Below are 27,822 nucleotides of genomic sequence, written 5' to 3'. Positions count from 1 at the left end.
GGGTCTCCCGTGTCCCCGCCCCGGATCTCTGCAGCCCCGCCCCGGCCCCGCGCAGCCTGTACCTGGCGCCCCGCCCCCTCCGGGCCCGGCCACCCGGCGAGCCCAGCGCAGGCAGCGCGCCGCCGGGAGCCGGAGCCCGAAAGCGGAGCTCTGCGCTGCGGGGCCCGGGCCGGGACAGGCGCGGGCCGGAGCTGGCCGGACCAGCTGAAGCGCCACCTGGACGGGTGCTGGGGCCGGGCCGGTCTCGGGATGGCGCAGATGAGGTCCCTGGCGCCCCCCGGCCGTCCGCGGAGGGGTTCGCTGCCCATTGGGGCCGCCTGGCAGGTGAGGACCCGGGCGAGGTGGCCTAGCCGAGGGGCTCTGTGGGAGCCTCCGGGTCAGCCCGACTTCCTCGGAGCCCGGCAGGCTCTGCCCTAGCCAGGGCGCGTATGCGTGTGCGAGGCTCCGTCATGGAGGGTGTGTTAGCTTCTGGGCTGACACCCTGCCACGGCGGCCACAGGGCACACCCCTGCCTTAGGGTCCCGGGTCTTGGGCTCTTTCTGCCACTGTCGGCAAAACAGTATACCCCGGTGGCACTGTGGCTCTGGGCTACAGTGACTGTGTGTGTGTGTGCACTAGCCTCTGGACCATTTCGTCCATCCCCTGTTCCCTTTAGGGTGGTCTGGGTGTCACAGTGTAACTTTGGGTGATGCTCTGGGCCGCTTGGCTCACAGCCGTCCATGTGACAGCATGTCTGCTGCCCCCATAAGACTGTAACTGTGGCTGTCACTTGTCGTTGTGTGTACACTCTGGATGACAGCACCATGTGTCAGTATTTATGTGGCTGTGTTTATGTGACTCCCAGTGCATTGTTCCCAGCCACGATAGGTCATCCTGAGCAGGGTGCTCTGGGGGACATCCGTGCGCCCCATCACTGACATGCTGGCGCTCCGCTGGGCTGAGGTCGTGTGAGCGTAGGTGCCGAAGCTGCTGTTGTGCAGCGTGTTGGGTTGACAGGCACGTTTGTCTACCTGGGCCGCAGGTGTGTGTCTGGTTCCTGCTGCAGCTGCCTGTGGAATTGTATTGTCCAAGCTCAGAAATGCTGGGAGCGGCCATAGGTGACCGTGGGTCAGCGCCTCCTGTGGCCTCCCCTGGTGCATTTCACAGGGTGGGTTTTGCCCCTGTGGTCAAGTCTCAGAGTGCACACATGAGGTGTTTGTGTCTCGTGATTTTTAACAGAGCTCTGTGTGTGTCTGCGTGCGTGCGTGTGTGTGTGAGAGAGATGGGTGGTACGTACTCGAGTGGGTGTGAGGTTCAGACCTGTGCCCCTCACCCTCGGTGACTAACTGGCCTGCAGTTGCTGTGAGCTTCTCCTGTTCCTCAAAACGCATTCAGTGTTGTGGGAGCAAGTCTGTCGTGTCCGATACTACACAGGGTGTGTGGCTCCCGTGGGGCGGGCACGTGGCAGCAGGGCTCTGTAGCTAAGTCTCCAGGAACATGCCTGCCCGTAGCTGCAGCTGCCTGTCATTGTGTCCTCACACGCAGGCGTGAGAGCAGTTTCGCGGTGTCCATGTAGCTTCCTGTGCAACCACTGGTGTGCAGATCTGCCCAGCGAAGGGTTGGCATTTCTGCGTGTGGGTCTTGTACACGGACCTGTGTATGTGTGAGTGGATGTGCTGTTGTGTAACTTAGGACACCAACATGGGTGTTTGCGGGGTAGTGTGTAGCTTTAAGTCTAAGAATTGGTGTGTACAGACACTGTGGGTTTGTGTGTTTGCTTTCTTTGGTACAGTGCGACTGTTTAAATATTGGTGTGTAGGCCCGTGCGTGTGTGTTTGAGCAAGACAGAGAGAGAGTATATGCTTCCTGGTGCACAACCCCATAGCACATCTGTGTGAGCTCAGGTGATGCCCCCGCTGGGCAGCAGGAGCTGGGAGGGGCTAGGGGAAGGGCGTCATCCTGGAGACTCTGGGGGCTTTCCAGGCCCAACCCCCTGCCCAGCCCCCCACCCAGCCAGCCATCAAGGATGCCGTCTTCCAGGAAGGCTCACAGGGAGTTGGCGCTGGAGAGGCTGAAGCTGCCAAGGCAGCTGGCAGATGCCTGATTAACCCTGCATGTGCCCTGGATAGCCTCAGGAGAGGCTGTCTCTGAGGGGGGCGGGGTGGACTCCCTCATGTGTGTAGCCCCATGCGATATCCCAGCATCCTCTCCTCCAACAGCCCATACTGCTTGGGGTGAGGGGCAGGGTGGAACCACAGACCCTCCTGAGTGTCCCAGCTGGATCTGGGGCTCTTCTGAGGGTGCCTGAGCTGAACCTGGCACTGCCAACCCTACAGTGACATGGGGGAGATGTGTCTCTCCCTAAGGGTCACATCCCTCTGTCTGAGGCACCAGCCTCCTCCTTCGGGGAAAGGGACTGAGCTGGGTGGGCTGTCCCACAGGGGCCCAGGCTCTGAGGTGACAGGTCCAAGACAGAGCTAGGGGGACCAGGACAGATGGGTGGGTGCAGACTCCTTGGGGGCTCAGCAGGATCAGCTGGACCACCCACGGACTGACCTACGCTCTCCCGATCTCTGTTGCAGAACACAGATCTGTTTGAGATGATTGAAAAGATGCAGGTGAGGCTGGATCCGTTGCCCATTCCTGGGAGGCACAGACGGGGCTGGGCTGGGCCAGGGGGGTCCTTGCTGTATCTCCAGCTGTACACCTCTGTCTCTGAAGATAGGCCAGGAGCCCTTGGCAGACCACGCAGGGAGGAGATGGTGGCAGTGTTTTGTCCCAAGCCCTCTGTCCAGAGTAGGGTGGGGACCGGTAGTGCTCAACTCCCTATCTGACCCTGGGGCCCAGGCCCCACATATGTCTCCCTACCTCCCATCCCTGTGTGGGTCCCCAGCAGGGCTGGGATCCCCACTTCAGCCCACCCCCCATATACACATCATCCTCCATCCCCAAGACGCATCACAGACTCTGCAGGACCCCATGTAAAATGGGAGGGGAGACAGATGCAGGGCACAGGGCAGCCAGAGGCTGTGCTGCAGATAGGGGGAGGTGTTGATGAGCCAGGCAGCCCCTGCCCCTCTGCCTGGCCCCTGCTTCCAGGCCCTTGTCTGTTTTTCTGTCGTTTTTTGTGACCCCATGTATCCAGAGGTCGGTAGGGGGCTGGGGTGACTTGAAAAAAGCCACAGGAGCTTTCCCTGATGTCAGTCCACCCTCTAAACCCTCTCTCCTGCCCCTTGCTGTTTCTCAGCCTCTCTCACTTAGTCTGTCTGTCTCCATCTCTCCCCTCCTCCTCTCTCTTTTCCTCTCTCTCCCCTCTCTCCCTCTCCCTCTCAGGGTCTCTCACTCTCCCCCTCCCTCCCTCCTTCCCTCTCTCTCTCTCTCTCTCTCTCAACAACACATATCTGTGTAGATGCAATAGCCTCTCTCCCCACCTCCCCACTCACACACAGGCACGTGCGTGCCACCCCTGCCCCCACTCCCTGCGGCAGGCATTCCCACACAGAGCCCCCAACCCCCCCACCACCCCCCACTCCCCCCGCAGCCGGCCTCCCACAGCCCAGGTTGCCAGCAGAACAGCCAGCCCTGCAGAGAGGCCTGAGTAACTGAGCACCCTGCCCTGGGAGTCACCCACATCGGTGGGCTTTCCCTTACTGCACAGGATGGGCTGTGAGCCCAGGGGAGGGGGCCCTGCAGCAAGCGTGGGAGGGGTGTAATGGTAGGGTGGGCTGTAACTGGAAGTGCTGCCCTCTCTTTGCAGGGAAGCAGGATGGATGAACAACGATGCTCCTTCCCACCACCCCTCAAAGTAGGTCTGATCCACAACCTCTCCAAGAGCTTGGGGGACCTGGATGAGGCTGGAAGAGGGAGCAGACTCCCTCCCTCAGGTGGGGGTGGGGCCTGGGAAATTCTGCCACAGCTGCCCACCCAAGCAACCAGCACAGGCGAACCCATCTGCTTTCATGAAGTAGTCCTACCGTGGGCCAGGTGCTGGGGTACCCAGCTCTGCCCTCTAGTTCCGAGATGTGGAGGACCCCTCCCTTGTATAGGCCTGGGGCGTTCATTCCAGCTCCTCTCCACCCGTCTCCACCATGCAAACTCACCCTGCCTCTCCAGGCTTCCCCATCTCAGGATTGAAACCCCATCCCTCACAAGACAGCCTGCGTAAACTTTCCTGGAAGGAAAAACTGGCTTTCCTGGAAGCCAGTTTTGATGAGCAGTTGTAGGCAGACTCAAACCCAGAACCCAGTAGGCTTATGTTCTCTGCTCCCTGTAGCCTCTGCCTGGAAGGCTGAGGGGGCAGGGGGAGGGTTGACCTGGTTGTGACCCCCCACCCCCATGAGGAGACTGACAGGACCCCGGGGACTGAAAGAGGTTCCAGGAGGCTCTCCTTTAGACTCAAAATTTTCTTGGCGGGTTGTGGGGGGGTGACTGAATTGCCCCACCAGGTGGGCATCTGGTTCTCTGGTTGGTGATTGGGGACCCCAGCCATTCAAGAAGACTGGCAGCTGGACCTAGGGGAGTGGGCTCGGGCTGAGGGGTGAGGATTAAAGGGGGTTCACAGACGCAAGCCTGACACTTTGTCCAGGGTGTGAGTTTTCAAAGTCTGGTCCTCAGAGCAGCTCCATCAGCCAGCACCACCTGGGGACTAGTGAGATGTCAGTTCTTGGGCCCACTCTGACCTAGGCCATCAGAAATGCCTGGGGTGGCATGCAGCCATCTGTGTTCAATGAGCATTCCCAGGCTGTGCTGATGCCCTGGGAACCGCTTGTCTGCAGGTTCCTCCGGGGGAGGCAGTGAGCCTCCCCCTCCCCGAGCAGAACGAGGCCCAGAAGAGGCTGCCCGCACTCAGTGAGCAAAGCCTGCTTCGCCCCAGCCCCGTGGGGCCCCCCAAAGCAAGCCCTGCCCCTCCTATGACATGGGGAGATGAGGACAGGGCCCCAAAGGAGCAGTCTGTGGCTGTTCCTTTGTGACTGGCCGAGCAAAGGAGCACTCGGGGGAGGCTGCGAGTGAAGGGCACGGAGCCCACCCCAGCTGGGCCTGCCCTGCTTATGTTTTGCAGACGGAGGAGGACTACATTCCCTACCCAAGCGTCCATGAGGTAACTGCCGGGCTCCCCTGAGCCCGGAAGGCATCACACAGGAGTTGGGACACCCCCATCTTCCTGTCAGGAGTCTAACCACGGTGGGGGCTGGAGACTCAGTTTAAAGGCCAAGGACTTCAGAGCCCATTTGAACCCAAGGCCTCTGAGCCTGTCTGCCCAGGTCTTGTCGTCAGCTCTACCTGTCCCAGCCCCATCCTTTGATAATGGGACTCGGGGCTCCATGTGGTCTGAGACCCACATAGGCTCCGGGTTTTCCCTGGTTTCCCTTCGGTCTGAGTTGGGGAATTGTCCTGGGGCCCCCAGTGGGGCGTAGTGTGGGTGGCTCTCAGCTGACTCCCGCTTCAGGTCCTGGGGCGAGAAGGGCCCTTCCCCCTCATCCTGCTGCCCCAGTTTGGAGGCTACTGGATTGAAGGCACCAACCACGAAATCACCAGCATCCCGGAGACGGAGCCGCTGCAGTCACCCACGACCAAGGTGAAGCTGGAGTGCAACCCCACAGCCCGCATCTACCGGAAGCACTTTCTCGGCAAGGTGGGTGACCCACTGGTATGGGGGGCTGGGCCTGGGAAGGAGAGAACCCTTGGACTGGGGCTGGGTGACAGTCCCAGAGCCCCAGTCTCAGGGAGTGTGCGGGATGGACCCACTCATCTGTTCGGCAAGCAGTTATAGCAGAAGGCAGTCGTAGGGCCTGGCGGTCACGAGCAGAGACGCCTCCAGGGTCTACGTCCTGGCTCTGCACGTGCTGCATGGGATGTCGGGCAAGTGACTTCGCCTCCCTGTGCCTTTTCCTCAACGTACAAATGGAGATAAGGACGATACCTGCCTCAGAGGTTGCTCCAAAGCTTTAATGACACGATGCTTATAAAGTGTTTAGAATGGCGTCCAGTGCAGAGTAGGTCTCAATCAGGGTTAGCAAATAATGAGCGCCAGCTATGTGCCTGGCCCCGCTCAAGGCAGCAGGTATACAGTGAACACAGCGGACCCAGGCCCTGTCCTCTGGCAGCTCCAGGTTGGGGCGGGATGACACCTAATGTCACGGTGTGGCCTGGATTGATGCAGCTCCCGCCCCGTCACCAGCCGCAGCGAGGGAACCCTCCCGGGTCACAACTTGTCAGTGTCGTTGCCCGGTGGTGTTTGGGGCAAGGCTGTGGAGCTGCAGGGAGATCCCCACTCTGCGCCCCGGCATGTGCCAGGTTCCACACCAGGTGCTGTCTCTGTGTCAGTTTACTCCGAGGTGACAGATTGTAGTGCGGGCTCCAGGGTCTCCAGGCCTGGGTGGGAATCTGGGCTCTTCTTTTTATGAATGGTGTAATCTTAGGCCAGTTATTTAACCTCCCTGAGCCTGTTTCCTCTTCTATAAAAGTGAAGTAATAATTATTAAGTACAGTAAAGCACCCTGACAGAGAGCTCAGTTGGTTAGAGTATCATCCTGATACACAGGATTGCAGGTTCAATCCCTGGTCAGGCACATACAAGAGTCGACCAATGAAGGCACAAATAAACGGAACAACAAATCGGCGTTTCTCTCTCTCTCCCTTCCTCTTTCTCTCTGAAATAAAAATTTAAAATAAAAGTACATTAAAGCATAGAAAACCATTCCTGGCACATAGTAAGTACTTAATAAATGTTAGCTGTTATTATTATATCTTAATTAATCTGTGAGGTTAGAATTGTCCTAGTTTTACAGAAGAGGAAACTGAGGCTCAGAGAGGTAAAGCGACTTGGTCAAGGCCACGCAATTGCCGAGCTAAGAATTGGATGTAGCTCTGGCTGACCTTCCATTGCGACACACTGTAGGGACAGACAGCAGCATTGTACTGCAATTATGTAACACGATAAATATCATCGTGATATGTATAATGTGATGTGATAAAGATCTTCACAACGGCAATCCTATTATGATATATGAATGTATCAAAGTAACATGTTGTACACCCTCAATTTATACAGTTATATGTCAAATATTTTTTTTAAAAAGATATGCTGTGGGAGGGGGCATGTTGCTAGGTGTGTGTGTGCACACGTGTGCATGTGTGTGTTGGGAGGAGGGGTGATTCCTTGGGGAGTTGCGAGCTGTCTGACCTCAGTCTGAGCCCAAGGCGCTGGCTGACCCTGGAGGGTATTAGAGCTCAGGTTGGGGGGAAAGAAGTGGAATCCATTGTGACTGAGACTACACCCACAAGCCCTTGCCTGGGGACAAGCCCAGTGCAGGGAAGGCCATTGCACCTCCAGGCTGAGCCCTGTGGGTGGAGAGAGACGGGCACCCACTGTCTCAGCTGGGTCTGGCAGGTGTCGTGCTCTGGGGGACCGTGTAGGCCTAGCATATAGCTGACACTCAGGAAAGTTTGCTAAGCAGTGACAAGTGACAGAACAAGTGCCTGGGGCACGGAAGGACTGAGGAGGTGCAGGCGGAGGGGTTGGAAGAGGCATGATGGTCAGAGTGAGGTTAGCAACACGGAGAGGAGGGGCCTCAGGGGCTGGTAGAGAGCCGGGGCTATCTCTCCACTCCAGGTGGGGCGACTTGGGGGGGACACTGGGGCCTGTCCTGGCGGAGGAAGGAGGTTAGGGTGACTCTGGGCATTGACTCCTTGGGACCCTGAGCCCACTCTCCCACTGTGTCCCTTGGGCTCCTCTGGGCCTGGGCATGAGGTCTAGGGAAACTCCCCACCCTGAGGACCTGGCTCAGCTCTCCTTGCCAAGCCTCTGCCACTCCTTCTCCACAGATCGTGCCAAGCATTTGGGGTTTCCCACCAGTCACTCTGTGCCCAGGCAGGGCTGAGGGGGACCCTCTGCCTCAAGTGCACTCAGACTGTCCCTGAGCTGGGGACTGGTGGGGCACGACCCCGGCCCCTGCCCCTTTCTCCTCCAGCCCTCGGAGCGCAGGTGTTCCTGTTTAAACAGGACCGACTTCCAGGATGACTCCTGGGGTGGGTGTGGCTAGGCAGCCAGCCCTACTCCCAGGGCTGGGGCTGGGGCTGGGGCTGGCAGGGGAGCCCAGGGCCAGGCTGGGGTGTCATCTCCCAGCACTCCTGTCCCTTGGCTTTGGGACTTCCCCACCTGGAGGCACCAGTCCTGGCTCCTCTCTGAGGGTACCGGCTCCGCAGCAGCTTCCCCTTGGGCCCTCTGGGTATTTTTTTCCATTTTTTCCCATCCTGCAGCTCTTTCCGGTAAGGTAGGAGGGTGGAAACCTGCCCGGTCAGCCGCCCAATGTGTTCATGAAGTGTTTCACTTCCTGTTTCTCATGGGCCCTGGCTTCAGGGACCAAAGGGTGAGCAATCAGTCAGTCAACATATTTTTATTGAGCCCCTACTGTGTGCTCAGCCCTGAGAAGGGCAGGGCTGGGACACCGATAAGGAGATGTAAATGTGGTCCTGACTTTGGTGAGGACCCAGAGAGCCAGGGCTTCTGTAAACATTCATTGAACACCTGTTTTGTGCCAGGCACTGGATCTCTTTCAGTCCCTGCCACCGTCCCACAGGTAGGTGGCCTCCCTCCTATTAGGAAACTAGGCTAGGAAACTGAGGCACAGAGAGGGGAGGTGACCTTCTCAGGCTACCCAGCTGGCAAATAGCAGAGGGGTTGGAACGTGGGTCTAGCTGATGCAGAACCTGCTCTTTGCCGTGACACCTGCTGCTTGGTGAAGGACCCCTGTCTAGGAGTGAGTGGGCTTCTGGTCTGGTTTCTAGAAACCCCAAGCTCAGCCTCACCCACTCCCTCGGCCCCCACCTCCCACCATAGGAACATTTCAACTACTACTCACTGGACACCGCCCTGGGCCACCTCGTTTTCTCGCTCAAGTATGATGTCATCGGGGACCAGGAGCACTTGCGGCTGCTGCTCAGGTGAGGGTGGGGTGAGGGGCCCTGAGGTTCTATAATCTGAGAACCCATCTCATTTTACCTGCACTTCTGACTGAGGCCCAGAGAGGGCCAAGGATTTGCCTGAGGTCACACAGCATGTTTGAGCCCGAGCCGGGCCTGGCCTCCATCCTCCCTGGGGTCTTCCTTTGTGTGGAGGGGCTCCAGTCTCCTTTCCCAATGCCTAGCCCCTCATCGTGGGCTTTCTCTTCCCAGGACCAAATGCCGGACATACCATGACGTCATCCCCATCTCCTGCCTCACCGAATTCCCCAACGTGGTCCAGATGGCGAAGGTGAGGCCTCTGCTTCTTCATGCTGGGCTCCCTTTGGTCGCCCCAGGTAGGCCCACAGCTTGGGGGGTGCAGCTTGGCCTTGGCACACCCTCATGCAGCCCCATGTCTGAGGTCCTGCCTCTCACGTGTTCCCATGATGTCCACGTGCTGGGCCCCTGCCTGTGTGTTTGGACACTGTTTTAGAGCACTTTCAGAAACAGGGGACCTCAGTTCTCTGCACGCCCTTCTGAGCAACCGTGAGCCCACAGCGCCGCTTCAGCTGTGGCTGTTCCCTCTCCTGTCTGTGCCAGCCGCTTCCCGACCTTGGCCTGGGCGGCCCAGAGGCCCCACCCCCTCCCCCGGCCTGGCCTTTAGGTGTCCCCTTATCTCCTCCTGCAGCTGGTGTGTGAAGACGTGAATGTGGATCGATTCTATCCTGTGCTCTACCCCAAGGTAAGGCTGGGTCTGGGCCCGCTCACTGCAGGCTGGTGGGTAGCCAGGGGACTGGGCATTTATGGGCGCCTGCTGTGTGCAGGGTGTTTTTCCTTAGTTTCTCACTTAGTCCTCGTAATAACCCTGCCAAGTTCACAGTTTGCAAAAGAGGAACCAGAGGCCCAGAAGCTTCTGTGTCTTACCCAGGGATGCACAGCAGACGATAAAAGTCTGCATACGAGCCCAGGGTTGCCAGCCTTGGAGGTGTGCCTTACCTCTGGAAACTCTCACTGTAATCTGGGACCCTCCCAATGGCAACCTCTGCCTCTGAGCCAGGGGCTTCAGAGGCCTAGCCTTGTGACCCAGAGGAGACCTGGTAAGGGAGAATAACACAAGCACCTTTATAAATCCTGCCCCACAGAGAGCAGCTGCATTTCCAGGCGCTGTGACGCTGTGGGGAAAGGGTAGGGACTTTTGTCGTCAACAAGCCAGGGGGGCTTCCTGAAAGAGGTGGGTCTTGAAAGACACGTAAACCCTTGTAGCTATGGCTGAATTCTAGAACAACATGCGGTCCCTGGTGGGTGGTGTGGTCCAGAAAGGTCCCTGAAGGAAGGGGCCTCAGAAATTAGATTCCACCTCTGTTACAGAAGAGGAAACTGAGGCCCAGGGTGAGCAGGGAAACTAGCTCGAGGTCCTACGGGTTGGTGGGACTCGGCCTGTTCTAGAAGGGTAGGGGGGGGTTACAGAGGAACCACGAGGGAGCTGGATGTTACGGAGTGGAGTAGGGATGGTGGCTCATAGGCAAAACTCAGGAGCAATGAGCTTGAGCTTTGGAATCACAGACCTGAGTTCAAGTCCCAACTCCGCTTTGCAAGCTGTGGACCTTGGACAAGTTACTTACGCTCTGAACCTTGGTTTCTTCATCTGTAAAATGGGAACAGCAGGAATGTCTCCCCCTTGGGCTTGTTCTGAGGGTTAAATTAGGTGATTCGTGTGGCATGCCAGGCACAGGGCTTGGCACGTAGTAAGAGCAATAAATGACGACTTGAAAAAGCCATCTGTTTCACCCGTTGTCCCCTCCCCGCAGGCTTCCCGGCTCATCGTCACCTTTGATGAACATGTTATCAGCAATAACTTCAAGTTTGGAGTCATTTATCAGAAGCTTGGGCAGGTGTGTTCGCCTTCCCCTCCCTGCTCCCTCACCCGCCTGGCCGCCTGGAACCTCAGACCTTTGCCCAGGAGCGCGCCTCCCCAGGGTCTCAGCTTCCCAGGACTGTGGGAGGTCCTCCTTCCAGCCTTCTCTGGGGTGCAGGGAAGGGGCAGCCCAGGAACTCCAGCTCCCTGACCTCTGCCCTCTGTGTGTCCCCAGACCTCGGAGGAGGAACTCTTCAGCACCAACGAGGAAAGCCCTGCCTTTGTGGAGTTCCTTGAATTTCTTGGCCAGAAGGTCAAACTGCAGGACTTTAAGGGGTGAGCGTGAGGTTGGGATGAGCAGAGTACAATCTGACCCAGGCCCTTGGGCAGGAAGGGAGCCCCCGTCCCGGCCCCACGGAGGCCTGGCGGGGGCTGGAGACTGAGCTGTGGCCTGGGGGCCTGGGGCAGGTTCCGAGGAGGCCTGGACGTGACCCACGGGCAGACGGGGACCGAGTCTGTGTACTGCAACTTCCGTAACAAGGAGATCATGTTTCACGTGTCCACCAAGCTGCCCTACACAGAAGGGGACGCGCAGCAGGTAGTGTGGGCACCCGCCCGCCCACTTCCCACCTGTCCTCCTGTCCCCCACGGCCGGTCTGCTCAGTGTCCACCAGATGAGGCTGAGTGGGCTCTGGGATATAGCAGATGGAAGCGATCCAGTCCCCACTACTTGTGGGCCCCAGTCGAGGCAGGGGAGACAAGATATTGCAAAGTTGTGAAAGCCTCAGTTTCCCCATCTGTAAAATGGAGATAATAATGGCACCTACCTCACAGGTGAGTGTAAATGAGGGATCACATGTAGTGGCTGGGAGACGGTGTAGTGATGACAACTCAACAAATATGAGTTAGTCTTTCTAAAGGGAGTGAAGGGCATTATGGAGTCACACGGGGGCGGGGGGGGGGGGGGGCTTAGACTTGGAAGAGGTGGGAGTCAGGAAAAGCTTTTAAGATACAGTGCCTTTTAGGCTGCAAAGGAGCCGGGAGAAGTGGGGGGCGTGTCCCAGGTAGAAAGAATGGCTCTACAAGGGCCTGGAGGCGAGGAAGTGCAGGGCACGGGTTTTGGGAGCCAACCTTGGAAATGTGCCACCTTGCCCTAAGCTTCCTGCAGGACTGTCTACCTTACCCCACCCTCCATCCCCACCCCCACCCCCACCCCCACCCCAGGGGGATAAAACTATAATGTGAGAAAAATGGAAACATTTCTTTACTGTCATTTTATTTTTTTTAAATGAGATTTTCTGTTCATTTTAGCAACATGAATTTAAGCTAGGTGGAACTTGTTTGTTCAAGAGGGACCACGTTTGGGTATTTAAACAAGAGAAGGGCTGAGAGGTAGGGCCTGGGGACCAGGAGCCATGGCTTCGAGTCCCCTAACTCACTGTAGGGGCTTGCAAGTCACTTCTCCTCATCTGTCACAGGATTCCAAGAAAATGAAAAAAAAAAATTTTAAAGATTTTATTTATTCATTTTGAGAGAGAGGGGAAGTGAGAAGGAGGGAGAGAGAAACATGGATGTGTGAGAGATACATCGATTGGTTGCCTCTCAAGCGCCCCCACCTGACCTGCAACCCAGGCATGTGCCCTGACTGGGAATTGAACTGGCGACCTTTTGGTGTCCAGGCCAGCACTCAATCCACTGAGCCACACCAGCCAGGGCAAAAATGAAAATAATTTTAAGACAGGTTTCTCACCACATCTGGGCGGGGGGAGTGAATTATTAAACGTGCCCTCTGCCTACCCCAAAGCCTCTGCCCCCCCCACGAAGGGTACCCTCCCCCATGCCCAGTGGCCCCTCTCTGGCCAGTTGTGGAGGCCTGTGACCCTGTGCTCAGTTGCAGCGAAAGCGGCACATCGGGAACGACATCGTCGCTGTGGTCTTCCAGGATGAGAACACGCCCTTTGTACCTGACATGATTGCGTCCAACTTCCTGCATGCCTATGTGGTGGTGCAGGCCGAGGGTGGGGGGCCCAATGGCCCCCTCTACAAGGTGGGTGATCTCAGAGCCTCCCAGGGCATCAGTCACTGTCCCAGACACAGGCCCGCCTCACTCACTACGAAGTCTCCAGGAGCCTCAGCTTTCCCAGCTGTAGATGGGGGGCGGTCCTGAGGGCTCTAAGCCCTGTTCTTGGTGGAAGATTCCCATCCTGCCCTCTCTGTTCCCCAAACGTTCCCCCTCAAAGCGGACAGTTAGCATCCTCCCCTTGACCATCCCCCATGACTCCTGAGATTCTACACCCCTTCCCACTACTCAAGTTCAGGGCCAAGGATGGAGGAGCTGAAATCATGGGGTTTAGTCACTCAGCTGTCACTGACCCTCCCCCACCAAGGAGCAGGCCTTGCGCCCAGCATGGGGCAGGGTAGGGATGTGAATTAGGGGTGTCTGGCGGGTGTGGGGATTCCACAGGGACTGTGCCCTCCCTTCCAGGTCTCTGTCACGGCCAGAGATGATGTACCCTTCTTTGGGCCCCCACTCCCAGACCCTGCTGTGTTCAGGAAGGTGAGAGGCTGCCCCCAGCCCCCTGCATGGGTGGGACCACATGGGTGGGGGCTGGGAGGGGGACACACACTGCCATTCTAGGTCCTGAAGCCCCACTGTGTGTCAGGGCAGCTGGGCTCCCCGACTGTGCACCTGAGGCCTGCTTCTCTGTTCATCTTGCTGAAAACTGGCCTTTATTTACACAGTCACAGAACAAACTGTATCATTGGTTTACATTTTTTGTAGCAGACCCTGTAGCCTTTCCTCATTTCTATTATCTTTTTGACAATGAGTCTTCTTCTAAAATGTTTGGGGAGAAGACTATACTTTCAGGGATCATTTCTATAGTTTGTTAAAATGTTTGGGGAGGGGCACACGTCTCTCACCTCTCAGGAAGCCACACGTAGAGCCTGGGCTTTAGTCCACAGACTGCAGCAGCCAGAGCCCCCAACCCGCCCCTGACACTGGGTTTGCTCTCCCGAGGGGCGGGCAGGCGGGCAGTCATGAAGGGCATGGGGCCCTCACAGGTGCCCGGGCTGGGACGCTGGGCCCAAGGAGGTGCCATGGGAGTGAAGAAGGTGAAGCCCAGATGAGGCTTCAGCAGAGTGTGGCTCAGGGACTCCAGCCCTTGACCCCCCAAGGGCTCAGCCCCTTGTCTCTGCGTTTGCCTGACCCCGCCTTTCTTCTCTCCTCCACACCCTGGGGCTCCCAGGGGCCCGAGTTCCAGGAATTTTTGCTGACAAAACTGATCAATGCTGAATATGCCTGCTACAAGGCAGAGAAGTTTGCCAAACTGGAGGTGAGGATGGGCTGTCGGGGCTGAGCCCCTCCCCCGATTCAGAATTTTAGCTCTGCCCCTTGGGGAGGGAAAAGCCAAGTTCAGACCTTGGTCTTGGGGAGGGCTGCTAGGGGAATGCGGATTTACGGATGAGTAGGGAGAGGGTCAAGGGAGAGGATGCAAGGCATTTGGAGGGAATGTGTGAGCAATGCCCGGGAGGGGCTGGTGGGCAGGCCGGCACCGAGGACTCCGTGGGCAGGGGGAAAGTGGAGGTGGGGACAGGAGGTCAGGTCTGGAGGGGCCTGAGCGAAGCCCGAGGCAGCCTTGCGGGGGGAGGAGGAGGGGTGGCCCACTCCCCACTCACTCAGAGAAAGTAGCCAGGATTCGAACTGTGGGACGAAGGGCTGATCACTGGGGTCTTTCCTGACGGCCTGGGCCTGGCCCGCAGGAGCGGACACGGGCCGCCCTCCTGGAGACGCTCTATGAGGAACTACACATCCACAGCCAGTCCATGATGGGCCTGGGCGGCGACGAGGACAAGATGGAGAACGGCGGCGGTGGCGGCGGCTTCTTCGAGTCTTTCAAGGTGAAGGGCCAGGTCTACCTGGGCTCGGAGGGCCTGGGGCCTGGCTGCGGTGGATTCCGGGGTGGGGTTATTGACAAGAATGGGGGTGTGGCTAGAGGCGGGCTCATCTTGGGGGTGGAGTTGGGTGGGGGCGTGGCTCGGGGAGGGGTTATGGGCAAGCATGGGGGTGTGGCTAGAGGCGGGCTCACCTTGGGGGTGGAGTTGGGTGGGGGCGTGGTTCGGGGAGGGGTTATGGGCAAGCGTGGGGGTGTGGCTAGAGGCGGGCTCACCTTGGGGGTGGAGTTGGATGGGGGTGTGGCTCGCGGTGGATTTAGGCTTTAGTGGGGTGGGCTTAGCCTTGGTGGGTTCTGTGAGAGGGTAGAGCTTGCAATTGGGAGTTTAAGGTGGAGGTCTGGGGAGGAGCTAAGGGTTGGAGGAGGGGCCTAGGAGTGGGGGCGGAGGCTGCCTGGGAGTTCCGCTGAAAGTTGGAGCCGTCTGGGTGGCAACGAGGTGTTTCTGGTGCCAAGGGTGGTGGCTACTAGGTCAGCATATGAGAAGAGGGGAGGAGGCCTTTGTCCTCATTGAAGTAAAGAAACAGGCCCCGGAGGGGTGTGTGGACCGAGTGGCCATAGGCCAGGGACCTGGCGTGTGCGACCTTCAGCTTGCGTGACCCACTCTGGCTGTCTCTGGTTTAGTTCAGAGTTAAAGCACACAGACACCCCGGGATCAAATTCCAGCTCTGTCTCTCACCAGCTTGCTCATTCTCTGAGCCTTAGTTTCGTTCTCTGTCAGGTAGGGCAGTGGCAACTTACCTCCTGAAATTGTTGAGAATTACTTGTAAAGCAGTTTGATCAGTGCAGTGGAAATTGAAAAAGCAAAATGTGAATCCCTGACTATCTACCGCAGCAACCGTTGTCCACAGTGAGAGGCAGACAGAGGAAGGAGTTCCTCGTCTCCTCAGATAGCGCCTGGACTGCCTGGGACTGCAGGTCCCCAGGGGATGCTGCTTTGCCACCACCTCCTCCACTCACAGGAGGAGGACTACCCATCCTCCAGGTGCCCAACCAGGCCCCACCCTCATCCCAGGCAGGCCACACAGCTGGGGACGTGGGCTCACCTAGGGGGATTAGCTCAGCTGTCCAGGTCTGCCCTGCACTAAAGCAAACAGACCGTTTTTGAGAAAGAGGCCTGAGGAGAGCCTGCCTCTGCCCCCTGGAGACAGGGATGGGTGGGGTGAGCTGGGGTTGGGGGTGTCTTCTCTGAGGGAGGGCTCCAGTGATCCCACATCGTATGGGTGCTGCCCAGTAGGCCTGGATTAGGTCAGAGAGTTTCTCAGAGGCAGCAGTGCTCACAGTTTTGGATTTGGGTTTGACACCTGGATTCCAGACTTACCTCTGCTTCAGCTCAGCCCGGGTAACATGGGCGTGGCAACCGTGCCTTCCTCATGGGGCAGAATGTACAGTGCCTGGCCCTAGAGTAAGTGTTCAGTATGGGCTGACGGAAAATGCAAGGGAGGGAAGAAAAAAAGCTTTAGGAAGGCTTCCTGAAAGAAAGAAACCAAGACTTCTGGAGGGCTCTCTGTGCCCGCCTTTGGCCAGGGCCCAGTATTTTCTGCAGTCCTCACAACAACCATGTGAGAGGCTCACCGGCGCAGGGGGGTAAGTGGCTTGCCCAAGGTCACCCAGCAAGTTGGTGGCAGAGCCAAGACCCAAACGATCCTTGGCACCATGTGGACCTGACTGTTGTGTGGCCTCATGCAAAAGGACTTCCTGGGGTCACTCAGAGTGGCATTGGCGGGGAGGAACCAGATGCCTGGATTCCCGGGTTTCCCTGAGGGGCAGGTACTTACAAAACCTGTGCCTCCCCTACCCCACTGCCACCTTCACAGCGGGTCATCCGGAGCCGCAGCCAGTCCATGGACGCCATGGGACTAAGCAACAAGAAGCCCAACACCGTGTCCACCAGCCACAGCGGGAGCTTTGCGCCCAACAACCCTGACCTGGCCAAGGCCGCTGGAATAGTGAGTGCCTTCCCCGGGGGCCTTCAGCTGTCCCCTGCCCGCCCCCCCCCCCCCATTGTCCTGCTACCTAACAGTCATCCATCCTGGGCTCTAGAGTCAGTCCAGCCACTGCTCTCCAGGGGGTCAAGTGCCCAGGCTTTGACTCTGGTGCTGAGAGTCTCCTTCCCAGCTCCTTGGCCCTCCCTCCCTCCTGGCCCCTTATTCAGGTGTGACTTTGGGTCAGCTCTGCGGCAGCCTCTCTGTCACATTTCTTACTGAGCACCTGCTGTCTTTCATGTGCTGGGAATTGGGCTGCGGTGTGGGTACCTACTGTGTGAGCACCTACTTGAGTTTCTGGGAGCGCCTACTGTGTGTGTCGGGCTGTGGGCATGCACCGTGTGTCAGGGCCTGGATTTCTTTGTGAGCACCTGCCGTGTGCCTGCCTCTGAGATGCTGATGGGGACCTGGGTTGTTGTGTGGACATGTACTCTGTGAGCACCTACTGTGTGTCAGGTCCTATGTGCCCAGCCCTGGGCTGTTGTGTGAGAGCCTTCCGTGTGTCAGAAAATGGACTGCTGAGTGAGCATATAATGTGTGCTAAGCCTGCACAGCAGCGCATACACACTGTGTCAGGAGGCGAGCTGTCATTTAAGCACTCACTCCGTGAGCACCTACGTCTGTGTGCCTGGCCGCAGCTGCTGTGTGACGCCTCCTGTGTGCCAGCGCCTGTGTGGCCGTGGCTACCTACTGTGTGTCCGGAATTGGGCTTCTGTGTGAGCATCTCCTGAGTGAGCACCTGTGTGATTACTTACTATCTGCCAGGCTCTGTGGGATTCTGCTACTAATAATACTATAATACTCAGGGGGTGTGCTGGGCACACGGGATGGGGAAGGCCTTCGATTGTGGGCCTAGCTGCTTTCCACTCCCCAGTGGCCACCCCTGGCACTGCACCCACTGCTCTGCACCCCCACCTCCATCCATCCTTCTTATTTGCCTTGTGCATCCGTGCATCCCTCCCTCCCTCCCTCCCTCCCTCCATCAGTCATTTACTGACCGCTGCATGCCAAGCCCTGTGCTCAGTGCTGTGAGGCTGTGTCACTTGTGGTGAGAAGGACCTCCCACCCCAGTCCCTGCCCCGTGATCTGGCCTGGCCAGGGAGCAAGGTGGGTCCTCTGCAGTCCAGCAGTCACCAAGCCCAGTGTCGTTGAAGAAGCAAGCCCACCCTCCCCGCAACTCAGACTTACAAGCCACTCCCTTCCTCGCCAGAGTGGCCCAGCCTCCTGTGGGTGGCTGCAGAGGGGCCCCGGAGACAGGGCCCGGCCAGCAGCGCCCACCGTGGCAGTAACCAGACCCATTTCTGTTTTTGTTTTTGCGCAACTCTCCCCTCTCTTCCTTGTGTTTCCCTTTCCTTCCGCTCTCTCCTCTTTCCCTGTTCTTCCTTCCCCACCCCTCTCCTCTCCGCCTTCTCACCTGTTTGTGTTTCTTCTGTCCTCCCGCACCGTGCTTTCACTCCCTCTCCTCCTCCCTCCCACTATTCTCTCCCTTGCTGCTTCCTTTTTGCCTCTCCCTTCCGTTCCGTTTCTGTCTGTGTTTCCTCCCTGGCACCCTCTGTCTGTCTGTCTGTATTTCAATCTGTGCCCCTCTTGTGGGCCCCTCCCATGCGTTCCCGTCTCTGTATAACCATCTGTTTGTCAATCTCTCCTTCCTCTGTCCTCTCTCTCCTCCCACCTCCTCGCTCCTTCCCTTCCCCTGCCTCCTCTTCCTCTCTCCCGACCCCCTGCCCTACTCTCTTCTTGGTTCTCACCTCTCTGTGTCTGCTCTCCCGCCATCTCTCTCTCTGCGACTCCCTCTACGTCTGCCTGTCTCTCTCTGCCCCGCCCTCTGCTGCTTGCCAGTCATTGCTTATTCCTGGGAAAAGTGCGAGTAGATTCGGACGCCGGGGCAGTGCCATAGGCATAGGAACCGTGGAAGAGGTTGTCGCCCGCGGGGCCACCGGCTCTGGAGGCTGCCTGCACGCGCTGCTCTCTGCTCACTCTCAGGACGGAGGCCATATTGGGGACGTTGCCCTCCTCCCCCCGGGACAGGCCCGAGGGCCTGCAGGTCGGAGTGCTGGCAGCTGTGATGGCACTCAGCACCTGCTTTGGGGCCTGGTACCTATGCCAGAGCCAGTGCCCCCTGCCAGGGGCTTCTGGCCCTGCCCTGCTTCTGGGACCCCCGCCACAGTCTGGTACCCAAAGACCCTATGCCCAGCCACACGTCCCCCAATATCGCCAGTTCTGCATGGAGCTCCACCCCTCTCCTCTGCCCTGACTCCCCCTCTCCCACGGAACTGGCCTGGGGGTTCCTGCCCTCCATGCCTTTCTGGGGCCCACCTCCTGTGCGGGGGTGGGGGTGGGGGATATCCACCAACTACTGGCCCAGAACCTCCCCCAGCTAATTTGGAGACTCTGGGGCGGGGTGGGGCGGGGCTGCCCTGGGGTAGGGGCTTGGGTCACTACCCACTCTCTCCCCATTGACCTTAGGCTGCAGGTCCTCTGAAGTCCTGGGGGATGGAGAGGGGACAGCCGTTGTGAGGACTGAGCCTCTCCTATCCCAGCCAGAGTGACTGCCAGTCCCCACAGGCCCAACGCTGCTGGGTGGTCTTGGGGGCCCTTGCCCTGACTGGGCCTGTTTCCCTCTCTGGAAACTGGGCGGGCTTTCTCTGGAGATGGACATTTTCTCCTGTTCTTTCTTGCTCTTTGCCTCTGCTTCAGGGCCTGGAGCAGCAGGGTGCAGGGTGGCATGTGGGGGGCACCAGGGCTCCCAGGGTAGGTGGGCACTGAGTTGGGGGCCTCTCCCCGCAGTCACTGATTGTCCCTGGGAAGAGCCCCACGAGGAAGAAGTCCGGCCCGTTTGGCTCACGCCGCAGCAGCGCCATCGGCATTGAGAACATACAGGAAGTGCAGGAGAAAAGGTGGGTGGAGCGGGGCAGCTGGGATGGGTCTGTGTCTCCTCGGACCCCTCCCCTGACCCCCACTCAGTGGCAAAGAGGGAATGCCTACCCTTCTGCCTCTCGGTTCCCCCACTGGTGACAGCTGTGTGGCCAAGTTCCTGCTGGGCACCAGGCCCAGGCCATCTTGCCACCTAGTGTGACACGCTTTCATCCACTCAGCAGTTCTGCTGGCTCCATGGGGGTCCCACCTTGCGCATCAGGATGCTGTAGGTCAGCAGGCTCAGGGGTTGCCCAGGTCACACAGCCAGTAGGGGGCAGGCCTGGGATTTTTGGCTAATCTGTGGGGGTCTGTGAGTCCATCTGTGTGGGCAGGGGTGGGCAGCATCTTGTATCAGCAGCAGGGCAGCTCCTGGGAAGCCAAGGATAGTTCCTGGGTGTGAATCCCTTCTTTACCACCGTGGGGCTGTGTGACCTTGGGAAAGTCATTGTACCTCTCTGAGCCTCACTGTCCTACTCTGAAAAATGAGGATAAGAACATAACCAACGTCATGGGGCCAGTGCGGGGGTGCCGTGCAATGCATGTGAAGTGGGGTGGCAGGCGCACTTAGGCTCAGGAACGGTGCTGGCATCGTCCTCAAATCCTGGGTTCAAGTCTTCGCTTTGGCATGTCCTAGCTGTGCATCCCTGGGCAGGTTCTCTCCCATCTCTGGGCTCCAGGTTTCTGATCCATAACAGGGGACAATTTACCCACTTCCACAGAGAGGAGGACTTGGGTGTAGGTGCTCTGTGGTGCCTGTCCAGGCCTGGCCAGCTAGCCGCAGCGACCACTCTGGGGCTGGCCTCTGAGGTTACAGGGTATGGGTGTAAGCCAGGAGGTGCCCATGACCTCCTCTCTCCACCTGGGCCTCATTCTGCCCTGACGCCAGGCCTGGTACTGAATCGCCCCACTGCCCCCTGTGCCCTGCAGGGAGAGTCCCCCGGCTGGCCAGAAGACCCCAGACAGCGGACATGTCTCACAGGAGCCCAAGTCCGAGAACTCCTCCACCCAGAGCTCCCCAGAGATGCCAACGACCAAGAACAGGTTGGGGCTCAGGACTCACTAGGCTGAGGGCTTGGGAGTGGGGGTCTCATTTTCTTCCACCCCCGCCTGGGCCTCGGACTGCCAGGGAGGCCTGGGCACTCTCTCAGGTCCTCCTTTGACACACACCTGCCACCAGGCTCTGGAATACAGGGGTGACCGGGGCATACATGGGGCAATAACCCAGGGTTATCACATCACCGTGATAAGCTATTTCCAGGCAGTTATTGTCAGAGGAAAACAAAGCAGGGATGTGATGAAGAACAGCTGGGTGGGAGGATAGGGGGAGTTAGGTGGGTGCTCAGTGAAGGCATCAACAGAGGGGTGAGGTTTGAATTGAGAGCTGAGTGAGTAGTCAGCCCTTCAGAGGGAAGAGGGTTCCAGGGAAGAGGGTTCCAGGTAAGAAGTACAGCCAGTGCAAAGGCCCTGAGGCATGCTTGAAGGATGGGAGAAGGGTAGTGCATTAGAGCTGAGTGAGTGAGGGGCCAGGCCCACATGAAGGGGCTGGGGCAGGAATGGAAGCAGGGAGGTGGGCAAGCAGGCTGCCCTGCCCCCTTCAGTGCTGTTGGCTGAGCACCTCTGTGCTGGCTCTGGGGGCATCATGAGGATCCAGCCCGGCATGAAGAGTCAGACTGGTGGACAGGGAAGCAGGAGGGGGTGACAGGGACAACCAGAGACAAGGCATGAAGGACCCAGAGCGGGGAGGTCACCCTACCATGGGAGGAAGAATCGGGGAGGGCCTCCCTGAGTAGGGGCCCTTGGCTGATATTTGAAAGATGAGTTTGCTTTTTGGGACTTGAGAGAAAGAGTAAGACTCCTGGCAGGAGACACAAGGGCCTGAGCATGGAGCAAAGTAGTGAGAGGGCTGAGAGAGCAGCCTGTGGCATTGGAAGGCCCAGTCCTGTCTGTCCCCCCACCTACGGCTGGCTGACTAGGGGCTGTGTGCCTGCCCCTCTGTGCCTTGGTGTCTCCTTACCTGTCAGGTGGGTCTAATAATGGTAGCAATGAGATAATTCGGGTAAAAGCACTTAGAACAGTGCCTGGCACAGGGCAAATGTGCACTAGATGATTAATATTATTAACAGTTATTGAGACAAAGCCAAAGAAATTGGACTTCACCTGGAGAGCCCCGAGATGGTTTTGAGCAGGTGGGGACATGACCAGATCCACATTTCAGGAAGGACAGTGGCAGGAGCAGGCTCCCTGGGCTGGGAGGGCAGAGGGCAGGGCCGTGGGCCCAGGAAGGGCCCCAAGCGGGTGCCGGCTGAAGAGATGCTGGCTGACGGGATGCCGTCTGTGGCAGAGTGGAGACAGCAGCCCAGAGAGCAGAAGTGCTGAAGGACTTCTCCCGCTCCTCGTCCAGTGCCAGCAGCTTCGCCAGCGTGGTGGAGGAAACTGAGGGTGTGGACGGGGACGATACCGGCCTGGTGAGAGGCCCCAGGGTGGGAGTGCTCTGCAACAGGCTGGGATGGGGGCTCTTTGGTGCCTGGAGCCGCTTTGGGTGGAAGCCTGAGCCTGGGTGCGTGTCACACGTGATCAGGGGACCCAGCCCAGAGGAATAATGCAGACTAACTTTCCCCTAAGCTGAAGCCTTCTGTGCTCCCCAGTGCCCCCCACAGAGGGCCCAAGCCCTGAGACCTTGGCAGATCCGGTCTCTTCCTCCTTCCCTCCCTCCTCAGCCTCGCCTCTTGCCACTTCAGCCATTCTGCACACCTTTGCAGTCAGTCCCCCCGAGCGTACCAGGCTCACTCCACCCTGGCCCTTGGCACATGCTGTTTTCTCTGCCTGATTGGGTCCTACTCACCCTTCTTGGCTCAGGCTCACACCATGTCCTGTTGTAAGCCTTTCCTGATAGTCCCAGGGCAGGTTAGGGATCCCTCTCTGTGCTCACAGAGCCCTGGGCTCTGCCCTTTGCACCCTTTTGTCGTTCTCCCTTCAACACACCTTCAGTGGACACCTGGTCCTTGCCAGGTCCTCTCCCAGGCGCTGCAGGCGCAGCGGGGGCAGTGCAGACCAGGCCGTGCCTGATGGGGCCTGGAGTCTATAATCACAATAGTCTCGTCACAGCCTGTGTCGCCTCCTAGCCTTCGGGGTCTCGGAGGGCAGGGACCGTGCCTGATGTCTCTCGGTGGCTTGGCCCAGGAGAACGTCAGTGAATGCTGGATGAATGAATGGGAGTGTGTGGTGTGTGCCTGTTCCCACTCTGTCCCCCTGCGGTCTCCCTGGAGCAGACATTGCCGACCCCCATCCTCTCTGCAGGGCGGCAAAGATCGGAGGTCGGGGATTGAAGCAGGGCAGAGGTGGCTGGAGAGAGAGGGGAGCCAAGCCAGTGCCAGGAACGAGGCTAACCTCCGTCTTCCTCTCCTCCCTCTCCAGGAGAGCATCTCGTCCTCAGGGACCCCCCACAAGCGGGACTCCTTCATCTATAGCACGTGGCTGGAGGACAGCGTCAGCACCACGAGTGGGGGCAGCTCCCCAGGTACTAGGCCAGGAGCAGCTGCTCCCCAAGCAGGGCCTTCTAATGGCAGGAGGGGGCAGGGTTGGGCACAGAGGGGTGAAACCACTTCTCATGCCCCAGGTGGTGGGTATGTGACAGGGGACAGTGGGTGGTTCGTCATTCAGTCTAAGATGATCGGGTGGCTCGGAGGGCTGGTGTCTTCTCGAAGGGTCTTAGAGGATGATGGGGAGGCAAAGGGGGAGTCAGGGTGGGGTGCCCTGGGGGAGGAATGTGGCGGGTTTGGGGAGCACCAACCAGTGCCAACCGCCCATCCGTGCCCGCCTCCCTGGTGCCTCCCCGCGGCCAGTGAGGTGGCTCTCTCCTGCCCCCCTCCCCAGGCCCCTCACGGTCACCCCATCCAGACGCCAGCAAGTTGGGGGACCCTGCATGTCCAGAGATCAAGATCCAGCTGGAAGGGGCTGAGCACCACACACCCCAGCTGGTACGTGCAGCCACAGTGGTCCAGGGGTCCCCTAGGCCAGGAAGGGTTGGGCTCATCTGTGCTGGGCACAGCCAGTGACTTCTGCTTGCCTGTGTCTTCTGCTCACGTCATCATCTGTCTTGTCCTCTGCCTCGTCGCCATTCTCTGTGCAGGGCTGTTAGCCAGGCTGCCCTCGGAAGGTGACTGACAGGTCAGACCCAGCCCTCAGCCCTTGTTTGGTTGGGGGAGGGTGGGCGTGGGCAGGGGGGTGGGCCAACTCCTTCCTGTTCCTCTGTCCCCTCTCTGGGCTGAGAGTTTTATATCTGGGCTCAAATCCTCTGCTACTCAGATACTGGGTGACTTGGGCAGGTCATGGGCCCCTCTCTGGGCCTCGGTTTCCTTGTCGGTACAATGGGGCAAATAAACGCTGCCTCACCTCTACCCACGGGTCGCTGGGAGGGTTTGGTGGGAGCCTGAGAGGGATTTGAGAACTGCTGGGATGGAGGGGTCTGGGGGATTCCCAGTGGGAGGGAAAGACCCAGAGCCTGGAACTCCAAAGGCGGGCCCTGCCTCCCCGCTTCACGGTGTCTCCATCTCCCTGCATCCTGCAGATGAGGCCGAAGAAGCACAAAGTGAAGACGCTGTGTCAGGTCCAGGCAGATGGGACCTCTGCCCCCAAGGCCACCGCCAGCCTGTGGGCTGCCCCCTGTCTCCCCAACCCTCCCCTCGGTCCACCATCTGGGCTGTCTCTGCAGGGCAGAGCCATCCAGACCTGGGAGCGGGAAGCTGCTGGCATCACCCTCCCCTCGCCAGGCTGGGGGGTCAGGCTGGTGCAGGGGGTGGTCAGTTGCAGCAAGACTGCAGGCCTGGCTTGCTCCCACCTGGGCCCTCCTTCACACCTTAATGCCCCTCTAGACTTGGGGGGCAAGATGGGGCGTGCTGAGCTGTCTCAGTGCGTACCAGCGACAGGCAACAGGGTGAGATGTGAATGAGCACTAGCTTGGGAGTCCTGAGTCCTGGCTTCCAATCTGGGTTCCGCTGTGTGACTCTGGGCAAGTCACTCTCCCTCTCTGGGTGCCTCAGCTACAAATGGACAAGATTATTTCAGAGGTCACTGACGACTGTGATTCCATACACCTGCCCCAGAATGGGGGACTGTCCTTCCAGGGGCTTCCCACCACCCTACCCTGCTTATTAGGGTCCCTGGGGCCCCAGGTGGGCTGAGGGGCAGGGAACTGGCTATGCCTATTGCCCCTCCTGGGCCCTCAAGCTCTACCACAGATCTGCCAATGCCCTGTCCACTGCCTCCATGTGACAGACAAGTGACCCCCTTGTGGGAGGGAGGTGGACCTACCTGGCTCCTCAGCTTCGCCCCTGCCATCCCATATTCTGGGCACTCCAGGCTGACAGGTCTCTGCTGGCCTAGAGTTACAGGCCTGGCCTTTGCGCCCCCGCTCCCATGGAGGGGGCAGCCAGGCACAGCTGCTGTGAGTCCACCTCCTTGTGTGTGTCTGTCCACACTTTTTAGGCGCCACGCCGAAGGCCAGCCTTCCCACCCCAACACCCATTTGGGAAGCCCCCGTGGCCATGTGTACGTTGGTAACAGTTGTACAAAATAAATTCTATTTATCGCTATTGTATCCCGAGTTGGACGTGGCTCTGCGTGAACCCTGCCCAGATCCACCCTAGACAGGTCTTGTTGGTACCAGTGTAGAGGGGGTCCTGTCTCCCCTGCCCCACCGGTCAGAGTTGCTGGGTCTGGGCACCTCCAAGGCCAAACCACAGGCTCTAAGCACCAGCCATGGCTTCCTCCTGCGGTGCTGCCCTTCCCCTCACCCCTTCCCCTTCTCCACAGGGGAAGAAGGTGGCTTTGAATCTGGCCGGCCCAGGTTGGAGTCCTGGCACCATCCACTACGTGGTAGTGGGAAACTTACTAGCTTCTCTGAGTTGCAGTTTCCACTTTTGTAAAATGGGAGCAAGGGTTCGTCTCCCAGGGGGTTGTTTTGTGTCTGGCACACAGTGGGCGCTCCCACTTCTCAGGCTCGGTGAAGCCCAAGATTTCCCCTATGTGGCCACCAGGGGGCAGTGAAGGATCGCTTACTGGAACAGTTGGGGCTGAGTCCCACCGGCTTGGGAGGAGCTCACAGTGCAGGGCAGTTACTATAACGAGGGACAGGTGGTGTGCAGGAGGAGGGGGCCGAGCCTGGGTGAGGTGAGGGAGGCGTGGGGAAGACCAGAACAGTGATGCCCAAGCATTTCAGAAAGTGTCCCTGGGGGAGGGGACCGCAGATGCGAAGATACAGAGGGGAATTGGGAAGGTGGCAAACAGTTGTGAGTGATGAGATGGTGATGACTTTGGGGACAGGGAGACAGAGATGAGGCCCGAGGCCACAGGGCCTTCAATGCCAGACCAAGGGGCTAGGGCTTTATGCTGAGAGCAACGGAGGCATGGAGGATTTCAAACGGAGTGCCCTGGTGATTGGCAGGGCAGTGTTAGGGCAGGGAGGGGAGGACCACGGAAGCTGTTGTTGGGGCCAGGGGGTGGCCAGGAGGCCCCCAGAAGGTGTTAGGAGGCCTGAGCCTCTGGATGAGGGCCTGATGGAACAAGGGGCTGAGGGAGGAGTCCAGGAGGCTCTCAGGGTCCAGCCTGGGTACTGGGCGAGTGGGGGGCGGTTCTCTGCAGTAGGAGCCTGGGAGGAGGAGCAGGTTGAGGAGAGCTGGAGGATGTTGGGCTTGGCGGTAGGCACAGAATTGGGCGCCAGTGGGATCAGCCGTGCCCTGGTCTTCTGACCGCTTTGCAGCCACCCTACCCGCTCCCTGCCACCAGCCCCCACACCGTCCCCGGGAGGATGCTCAGTGCAACCCAGGGGCTGCCATGAATTTCCTGACGGGGACCTTCTCTGACCCTCAGATGTCTGGGACCACCCAGGGATGATGACTCACATCCAAACGCCAGCCCCACCCAGCCGAGCTTGGCTCTAGGCGGCCCTGGGCTCAGCAAGTCCCCTCCTGACCCCGGTGCCCTCCCCTGCTCAACCTCACCCCCATTCTCTAACCCGCATGCCCCTTCCTGGGTCCTGGCTCCTCAGAACTCTGTGTCTTCCCTTCCTAGCTCTGTTACCTTGGCCCTGGGCCTCAGGGTCCTCATCTGTGCAGTGGGAATGCTAGCAGCCCTGACCTTGCTCCCAGGTGTGAGGACTCAGTGAGGTGGCGCTTCCTAACATTCCTGCTGCAGCCCTGGCCCACGGCGGGCTCCAAAAGCGGTGTGTGTGTTGGGGTTGGTGGTGGTGACCAGCGCGAGTGAGAACCACATCCATAACCCACATCAGGGGGCGTAGGGTCAGTGCTCAGCGTGGAGGACGGGGTGCCTCGTGCCGCCGGGCACAGACCACTGACCTGAGGCTTTGGGGATGGACAACTGTCAGCTGCTTCCCGATTTTACTGGGGGCGGAGGGAGCGGGGGTAGTGTGTGAATGGTCCTGTTATAAAAGAGGTCGTGCACCCCCACTTGGATCCCCTCACTTGACTCTGCGCCACACCCCACGGCTCTGACCTACAGCTGAACCAGAGCTCTGGGGTCTGTGGTGGCGGACGAGGGGCAGCTTGGCGAGCAGAACCTGCCTTTGGCCAAGGTCATGCCAGTCCCTGTCTGCAGGCCTCTGGGCTGGGTTTTACATGGGCCCCCACCCCTCCCCTGGGCTCCGAGGTGGGGCTGGGGGGGTTGCTGAGGACGAGCCTGGCCTCTGGGATCCAAGTGTCCGGGGCTGTTTCTCTTGTGCTCAGGCCAGCTCCGTGCTCACCCTGGTTCTGAGGTGGGGAGGGTGAGTCAGGACACCACTCCGAGGCTGAAATTAGGGCCTGGGCGGGGGGCACCGGGTTCCGGGAAGTGCTGGCCTCTGCTTAGAAATAACTCTGGTGGTGGAAACGGCAGCCAGAGGTTTCTCTGGACGCAGGAGGCAGGAGGCCCCCCGTGGAGGGACTTGGGTACTCGGCTAACCTGGCATCCCCACCCCCTTGCCCTAGAGCCGGAACCTGTGCCTCCAGGTCTCGGTTTCCTCACCTGTGAAATGGGGACAGAGCTCTACCTGTTACTGTGAAGAGACTGTCATGGCCTCTAAAGCACCTGGCATGGAACCCATGCCCAGCAGGAGGGGTCCTCTCCTGTCCCCCAGCAGCTGGGTTGTCCCTGGACATCCATGGCTAACCCTGGGGCCACATTGCCAAAGAGACAGCCACAG

At 58.9% G+C, this 27,822-nt stretch overlaps 1 protein-coding gene across 16 annotated transcripts in view; it reads left to right on the top strand.

The window, feature by feature from the left end:
* RAP1GAP (RAP1 GTPase activating protein) overlaps positions 1–24,306 on the top strand; it is a 61,859-nt gene extending 37,553 nt beyond the window's left edge. For 5 of the 16 annotated variants that reach the window (XR_008426349.2, XR_008426348.2, XR_008426343.2 and 2 more), the window contains 24 exons: positions 2,562–2,597; positions 3,737–3,784; positions 5,039–5,077; positions 5,426–5,611; positions 8,819–8,922; positions 9,154–9,232; positions 9,611–9,664; positions 10,731–10,814; positions 11,013–11,113; positions 11,246–11,375; positions 11,480–11,611; positions 12,669–12,824; positions 13,263–13,334; positions 14,026–14,112; positions 14,540–14,677; positions 16,545–16,676; positions 18,552–18,629; positions 19,500–19,609; positions 20,556–20,669; positions 21,970–22,093; positions 23,043–23,145; positions 23,471–23,605; positions 23,758–23,795; positions 24,196–24,295. Coding sequence is in view for 7 of the 16 variants with exons in the window: in XM_053920111.2 (XP_053776086.1) it covers positions 2,580–2,597; positions 3,737–3,784; positions 5,039–5,077; positions 5,426–5,611; positions 8,819–8,922; positions 9,154–9,232; positions 9,611–9,664; positions 10,731–10,814; positions 11,013–11,113; positions 11,246–11,375; positions 11,480–11,611; positions 12,669–12,824; positions 13,263–13,334; positions 14,026–14,112; positions 14,540–14,677; positions 16,545–16,676; positions 18,552–18,629; positions 19,500–19,609; positions 20,556–20,669; positions 21,970–22,093; positions 23,043–23,145; positions 23,502–23,605; positions 23,758–23,766 (2,202 nt within the window). In the remaining 9 variants the exon portion in view is untranslated. Of the gene's footprint in view, positions 1–85; positions 325–2,561; positions 2,598–3,736; positions 3,785–5,038; positions 5,078–5,425; positions 5,612–8,818; positions 8,923–9,153; positions 9,233–9,610; positions 9,665–10,730; positions 10,815–11,012; positions 11,114–11,245; positions 11,376–11,479; positions 11,612–12,668; positions 12,825–13,262; positions 13,335–14,025; positions 14,113–14,539; positions 14,678–16,544; positions 16,677–18,551; positions 18,630–19,499; positions 19,610–20,555; positions 20,670–21,969; positions 22,094–23,042; positions 23,146–23,470; positions 23,606–23,757; positions 23,796–24,195 lie in introns of those variants that run through there. The other 11 variants (XM_053920115.2, XM_053920113.2, XM_024554337.4 and 8 more) reach the window with 8 other exon arrangements.
* Positions 24,307–27,822: the final 3,516 nt, after the last annotated feature.

Source organism: Desmodus rotundus, chromosome 3 (assembly GCF_022682495.2).
Source record: "Desmodus rotundus isolate HL8 chromosome 3, HLdesRot8A.1, whole genome shotgun sequence".
NCBI lineage: Eukaryota > Metazoa > Chordata > Mammalia > Chiroptera > Phyllostomidae > Desmodus > Desmodus rotundus.
The sequence above is the reverse complement of the archived record's forward strand: the minus strand, read 5'-3'. Positions and strand labels throughout refer to the sequence as shown.